The sequence below is a fragment of the Tupaia chinensis genome, unplaced genomic scaffold (assembly GCF_000334495.1).
Source record: "Tupaia chinensis unplaced genomic scaffold, TupChi_1.0 Scaffold144642_1, whole genome shotgun sequence".
Classification (NCBI taxonomy): Eukaryota; Metazoa; Chordata; class Mammalia; order Scandentia; family Tupaiidae; genus Tupaia; species Tupaia belangeri.
In genome coordinates, this window is record NW_006204503.1 from 779,052 (window position 1) to 786,552 (window position 7,501).

At 38.2% G+C, this 7,501-nt stretch overlaps 1 protein-coding gene across 3 annotated transcripts in view; it reads left to right on the forward strand.

Moving 5' to 3' along the window:
- The first annotated feature begins 6 nt into the window (after window positions 1-6).
- LOC102491041 (E3 ubiquitin-protein ligase RNFT1) overlaps window positions 7-7,501 on the forward strand; it is a 14,962-nt gene continuing 7,467 nt past the window's right edge. The window contains exons 1-6 of one of the 3 annotated variants that reach the window (XM_027767775.1): window positions 7-146; window positions 342-502; window positions 1,374-1,830; window positions 2,047-2,123; window positions 5,106-5,206; window positions 7,138-7,291. In XM_027767775.1, coding sequence (XP_027623576.1) covers window positions 1,428-1,830; window positions 2,047-2,123; window positions 5,106-5,206; window positions 7,138-7,291 — 735 coding nt within the window. In that variant the 5' untranslated portion in view covers window positions 7-146; window positions 342-502; window positions 1,374-1,427. Of the gene's footprint in view, window positions 147-341; window positions 503-1,373; window positions 1,831-2,046; window positions 2,124-2,388; window positions 2,946-3,161; window positions 3,239-5,105; window positions 5,207-7,137; window positions 7,292-7,501 lie in introns of those variants that run through there. The other 2 variants (XM_006167219.1, XM_006167220.3) reach the window with 2 other exon arrangements.

The following is a 7,501-nucleotide window of genomic DNA, read 5'->3' on the forward strand; positions in this document are numbered from 1 at the left end:
GGGAGCGCGCGCGCCGCCGTCGCCTGGTCGGAGTTGCTGGTCTCGGGGGTTTGAGGGTGATGGCTCTGGCTGACCGGCCCGAGGCGGCGGGTGCCGCTGTTCCTGCTGTTGCTCCCGAGATCTCCGGCCGCTCCTGGTCATGAGAGGTCAGGCATGGGGGATGCGGGCGAAGGAGGCGGCGAGGGGCCGCGACACAGGGGCTCTGGGGAACCTGAGACACTTGAGACTCGGACGTGGGTGGGGAACTGTCTTCGGGGATTCCGGAGGAGCTGTTGTTTCCTTCTCTTTCCTTCTCTTTCTTGTCTGTACATTAAGAGAGGGCGCTATGGTTTTATTTATAGGAAAGACACTGGGAAACTGCCATGTCCAACTCAACTCTTCTGAGGTTTGAGGAAGTAGAGTTCGTGGCGTTGGAGCCTCGGAGAAAGCCTTTAAGTGAAATGCTTTAAAACCTAAACTGCCACAGCAGTAACTACAACACTATTCAAAAACTAGAAACGAGGTAGGACAGAGAACGTGCCCTGACGTTAACTCTAGCTATCTCCTAGGAAAACGGGAAAGGCACGGCAGTCTGGGACAGGCTCCCCGTTTCAGCTGGGACTCCACTCTAGGTCCTTGAGGGATTCTTCCCCTGCCAGTGCCCCTTTCCCCGCCCTTCCCCGGAACACACACACCACTAACGTTGGCGTTTTTACTGGGCAGGCTGTGTAACTATCCTTATTGAGATTTAAGTCACCTACAACTACATGGTGACTCCCTAGAGTATCTCTATTTTAAAGGTACTTAGAAAACATGCTTTTTAGAGGGGAGGTAGTATTTCTAGGTAGCACCATTAATTATTACGCCTTATGAGCTTTGGGAAGGCTTTTTCATCATCTAACAAAACTTGTAGGTCACCTGAATGAAATGTTTATTATTATCTGTAATGATAGTTAATCAGGCATTAAGATTGAATACTTGTATCTCCCTAGTATTTCCAAGCACTAAAAAATAATGACTCAACTCTTCCTTATGAAACTTCTTTGATGTTCAGCATGTCTCCAATATGAAACTGCTCCAATTTGGCAGAGAAAATGTACCAGGTACTGGTATCCACGTTAACATCTGCTGGGCACCTATACTTAGTAACTGTTCTCCCAGTGCCCCTCATTAGAGAACATCTGACGTTGGACTCTCTTTTTTTGTAGCAGCTGTTCTCTTATTATTAGACCCCTCCCTGCTCCCTTAAGGCCAAGGCTCTGCTGTAAGACAGAATCAAATCATCTGCTGTGATTATCATCCACGCCTTCGGTGAATAAAGGTTACCTAGTGAGCAGTATACTGCCCGTATTTAACTGTTCAATTAGAGTATTTCCTGCTTTTGAATCTTTTAGGAGACAGAGCCCTGAAACAAACAGATCGGCATCAGAGAACAAGTACACAGGGCCATGCAAGCCCACTGTAGCCAACTGCACAGTCCTCCAGGAACTGCAGGCATTGAGGATGCCTCAGCCTCCCAGTGTGTCCACACAAGATTGACAGGAGAAGGTTCATGTCTTCATGCTGGAGATGTTCATATTCAGATAAACTCCATACCTAAAGAATGTGCTGAAAATCCAAGCTCCCGAAACATAAGGTCAGGTGTCCACAGCTGTACCCATGGATGTGTACATAGTCACTTTCGGAGTCACTCCCACAGTGAAGCAAGGCAGCCTGATGACACTGCCTCTGAGTCTGGAGAACATGGTAGCAGCTCCTTCTCAGAATTCCGCTATCTCTTCAAGTGGTTACAAAAAAGTCTTCCATATATTTTGATTCTGGGTGTCAAACTTGTTATGCAGCATATAACAGGTAGGGCATAAGAAAACATTAACTTGTTAAATTGCTAAATTCAGTTAATTTTATTTCTTTATAGTAATCTACTTTAACTTATGTATTTCAGTTACTTATTTTCTGTTCACTTTTAAAATTGTATATTTCTTTTTAATTCATGTCATTGTTACCTTATTGTAGTCCTCTTTGGTTTTTTTTTTTTCTTTCAATTAACTGGAACTTATTTTCTAACAGGAATTTCTCTTGGAATTGGGCTGCTAACAACTTTTATGTATGCAAACAAAAGCATTGTAAATCAGGTTTTTCTAAGAGTAAGTATAACAAGCAACTAAAAAATTATTAACTGTTTCTCTCTATAGACTTTTAGAGAAATAATTCTGAGAGAAATAGGACATAACAGGATATAGTGAAACATCCATGACATTATTACATTTGTTATATAGATGACCTGGAATAAGCTATCTGGCCTAAGACTCTCTTTTTTTGTAGCAGCTGTTCTCTTATTATTAGACCCCTCCCTGCTCCCTTAAGGCCAAGGCTCTGCTGTAAGACAGAATCAAATTCATCTGCTGTGATTATCATCCACGCCTTCGGTGAATAAAGGTTACCTAGTGAGCAGTATACTGCCCGTATTTAACTGTTCAATTAGAGTATTTCCTGCTTTTGAATCTTTTAGGAGACAGAGCCCTGAAACAAACAGATCGGCATCAGAGAACAAGTACACAGGGCCATGCAAGCCCACTGTAGCCAACTGCACAGTCCTCCAGGAACTGCAGGCATTGAGGATGCCTCAGCCTCCCAGTGTGTCCACACAAGATTGACAGGAGAAGGTTCATGTCTTCATGCTGGAGATGTTCATATTCAGATAAACTCCATACCTAAAGAATGTGCTGAAAATCCAAGCTCCCGAAACATAAGGTCAGGTGTCCACAGCTGTACCCATGGATGTGTACATAGTCACTTTCGGAGTCACTCCCACAGTGAAGCAAGGCAGCCTGATGACACTGCCTCTGAGTCTGGAGAACATGGTAGCAGCTCCTTCTCAGAATTCCGCTATCTCTTCAAGTGGTTACAAAAAAGTCTTCCATATATTTTGATTCTGGGTGTCAAACTTGTTATGCAGCATATAACAGGTAGGGCATAAGAAAACATTAACTTGTTAAATTGCTAAATTCAGTTAATTTTATTTCTTTATAGTAATCTACTTTAACTTATGTATTTCAGTTACTTATTTTCTGTTCACTTTTAAAATTGTATATTTCTTTTTAATTCATGTCATTGTTACCTTATTGTAGTCCTCTTTGGTTTTTTTTTTTTCTTTCAATTAACTGGAACTTATTTTCTAACAGGAATTTCTCTTGGAATTGGGCTGCTAACAACTTTTATGTATGCAAACAAAAGCATTGTAAATCAGGTTTTTCTAAGAGTAAGTATAACAAGCAACTAAAAAATTATTAACTGTTTCTCTCTATAGACTTTTAGAGAAATAATTCTGAGAGAAATAGGACATAACAGGATATAGTGTAACATCCATGACATTATTACATTTGTTATATAGATGACCTGGAATAAGCTATCTGGCCTAATGCTGAACTGTTCCACCTATTTTCCTTGTATGTTTGATTCCATAAAGAAAACATAGACAGGGCTGGCAGGTGGCATGGTGGTTAAGGGTGCTGGACTCCCACATGGCCAGCCACGGTTCAAGTTCTGGACCTGGTGGCTTGCTTTTTCACTTTCTTTCTTACTCTGTCCCTCCCTGGTCAAATAAAATAAATAAATAAATGAAGTTAAATAAAATAATTATTTAAAAAGAAAAAGTAGACACAATTAAAAGATTTAGAACCCACTATTTGGTCTGATTTGGCAAGTACCTTCATGTTTTATGTTAATTTGACCACACTAAGTAATATAATCATCATTAAAAAGTTTAGTTGTTCAGGCCAGCAGAACGCATGGTGGTTAAGGTGCTGGACTACCCCACATGGCTAGCCACAGTTTGAGTCTCAGACCTGGCAGCTTGGTTTTTTATGTTCTATCTCTCTGGTCAAATTAAAAAATGAATAATGATGATCAATAAAATTAAATAATTCTTTTAAAAAAAGTTTAGTTGTTGCACTGTAAGTTTTAAAATAACTAAGGGCCAGCAGGTGGCATACAGGTTAAGGCACTGGGTCCCACGTGGCCGAGTGAGTGGTTTTAGTCCAACACCAAAAGGCTTGAAAATTATGCCAGGCGCATGTGTTTGTATGCCCAAAATCCCAAGAGGAGAGTGGAAGAGAAGGGATTGTCATGTGACCACCCTCCCCAAGGTACTTTCTCACTCCTGCTCCCTTTCTCTCTCTAGCAAGCACACACACCCTATAGCAAAAATTTATAAATAAATAAAATAAAATATGAATATATCATTAAGTAAATATATTAACTATTTAGGTCTCTCTTATTAAAGAATTATTCATTTAATTTTTTTTTTTTTAATTTGCTGTAGGGTACATGTGCTTCCCAGGGAGAGAGACAGGGATAAAGAGAAAGAGAAAGCAAGCTGCTAAGTCTGGGACTCAAACTGAAGTTTTGAGTCATGTGGGAGTCCAGTGCCTTTACCACATCAGTAAGTCTCTTTCATTTAAATAAAATTAAACTCAGGGAGTTTTCTGTAACAGAAACTTAAAAATCCCCATTATATAAATCACTGGGAAAAATGATAACCTTACAAAATTTCACCTTACGGCAGCTTTAAAGGGCTATATCTGTGCAAATGATCATGCATTCCCACCTAAAAACTTATAGACCTTATCAAACTACAAATATTTTAATTATAATTTGAAACTAATAAGACTTTTAATTAAACTAGTGATTAATACTTGACTTTAAAAGTGAAATAAGAAACATTACTTATTGAATTATCTTAGAATATGAAAAGATATACTAACTTAAATGTTCTTTTGAGATTGTTTTTGGGGAGACAAAAAAAGAGCTACTGAGGTAAAATGCTTTGGGTGGGTTATTTATGTTGGCTTGTAGAAGATCTGACTATTTTGAAACATTGGCAGTGTTTTTCATACAATGAAGGAACTTGTGTTTTTAGAATCTGTTTAAATATAAGAGTTCTGTTTTGTTCATTAATGATATGTAAGGCAGAGTAACTATGATAATGGTATATAGTTTAACATGTTCTGTATTCTAAGACTTATTGACTGATGAAAATGTTCTAATAATTTAGTAAAATAGTTTAATGATATTTAAAATTCTGGCATAATTCAAAGTAACGTATCATAAAATTGTTTATTTTTCAGGAAAGATCCTCAAAGATTCAGTGTGCTTGGCTACTGGTATTCTTAGCAGGATCTTCTGTTCTTTTATATTACAGCTTTCATTCTCAGTCCCTCTATTACAGGTAATTAGAGATTCAAGTACTTCATCACTTCTTTATGAGATCAAATATTCCACGGTATATTGCATCTATCTTACTTGCATATATTACTATACTATGATTTATTTTTAACCTTCCTCTTTCATGATGAGAACTTAAATAACGTATTGAGATTTGTATTGCCAGTATGTTGGCACCTAGCAGGTGCTCAATCAATAACTTTAATTTTTTGATATCTAAGTTTTTATGTAACTAACATTTATTAAGTACCATGAGGTTATTGTTGGTCTTCTGTTCCTATTAATAATTTAAGAAGACTCTAAAGACAATAATTGATAAGTTTCTATGTCAGATGGGAGTATTAGGAATTTTCAGCCTTTATTAGATAGTTAGAAATCCTGGTTTTGGTGGAATTAGGGAAATGGATAAATCTGGGATACAGTTTTGAGGTGGAGCCAGTGTCACTCAGATGAACTGGATTAGGCAGGTGGGTGGGAAAAAGTCAGAATGATTTCTGGCTAGTTAGTCTGAGCAACTGGCTAGATGGTTGTTGTGTCATTTTATTAGATTGAGGAAGACTGGGGAAGGAACTAGTTTTGAGGAGAAAATCAATTATTTTGTTTTATAAATGCTAAGAGGCTAAGTAGAGTTAGAAAGTGTTTCTAAAATATATGTCATAAGCTCAGGGTAGAGGTTAGTGCTACAAATTTTGGAATTATTGGCATATGATTTTTTTTTTAATTTATTTATTTTTATTTATTATCAGAGCCTTCCATTTTGATCAGAGGGAGACAGAGAGATAGGGAGAGTGAGAAAGCAAGCTGCCAGGTTTGGGACTTGAACCATGGTCGACCATGTGAGAGTTCAGTGCCTCAACCACCATGCCACCTGCTAGCCCCATGATTGATATTTTTAAAACACAAATTGGAGGAGCCAGCAAGTGGCATGGTGGTTAAAGCACTGGACTCATGTGGTTCGAGTCTCAGAACTGGTGACTTTGAAAGTCACACTAGGTGTATTTATGAAAATACACTAGGTATATTTAATCCCAGGAGGAGAATGGAGAAGGGATTGTGATGTGGCCATCCCTTGGGCTGGGGAGGGCGCAATTCCTCATTTTCTCTCTGTCTCTCTCTCTCTGGCTAGCACACACACCCTATAGCAAACAACCTAAAAACAAACAAACAAAAAACACACACCAGGCTGGATAAAACTAAGAAAGTGTTGTTAGAGAAGAATGTCTAGTACTAGAAAGGACCACCATTGGAAGAGGAGCAGCAAAGGAGATTAAGGAAAAACCATCAAAGACAAGTGAGAACTGGAAGAGTTGTGGTGTTAGAAGTCTGGAGCAAAAATAATTTAGGAAGGAAAGATGGGAAAAAAAGTAACCTTTAAATTTAGCAAAATGGGGAAGCTGGTGGTTTTGACAAAAGCCAATTCAATGAAAAGGAAGAGCGAATCCTAATGGGAGTTAGTTGAGAGAATGGCAGATGTCTGGTATTAATGAATATCTTAGTATACTGGCTAGAAAATTGTCGATTATCATAAACTAGGAAGACTGTTCTTTTTCTAAAGGAAGATTTTAAAATTCAAAACATTTTTAAAAGCCCCTTGAAGAACACATACAGTGGGGGTCACCAAGTGGCATGTTGGTTGAGATGCTGGACTCCCACATGGCCAACCACAGTTCAAGTCCTGGACCTGGTGACTTGCTGTCTCGCTCTCCCTCTTTCTCTCTGGTCAAATTGAAGAAGAATAAATAAAACTAAAGAAATAATTTAAAAAAAAAAAAAAAGCAAAATGATCTTCCATTCCATTTATATTAACTCTGACATCTCGTATTTTTTAAATATCAATTTTTAAAATATCAATTAAAATATCTGTAGCAAATTAAAAACTCTTATCAGTACTTTTATATGTTGCTCTGGTAAATTCTGGTGTTTTTCTTTTTGTAGCTTAATTTTTTTAAATCCTACCTTGGACCATTTGAGCTTCTGGGAAGTACTCTGGATTGTTGGAATTACAGACTTTATTCTGAAATTCTTCTTCATGGGCTTAAAATGTCTTATTTTATTGGTGCCTTCTTTCATCATGCCTTTTAAATCCAAGGTAAGAAACTAACTTCTGTTTTATTGGAATAATGTTAGCAACCCACATTAATGCTACTTACTTTTTTTTTTTTTTTTTTGAGAGGTTTTTGCTATAGGGTGCATGCGCTCGCCAGACAGAGACAGAGACAGAAAGCAAGAAATCACCCCCCAGGGGAGATGGCCACATCGCAATCCCTTCTCCATTCTCCTCTCAGGATCTTGGGCGCGC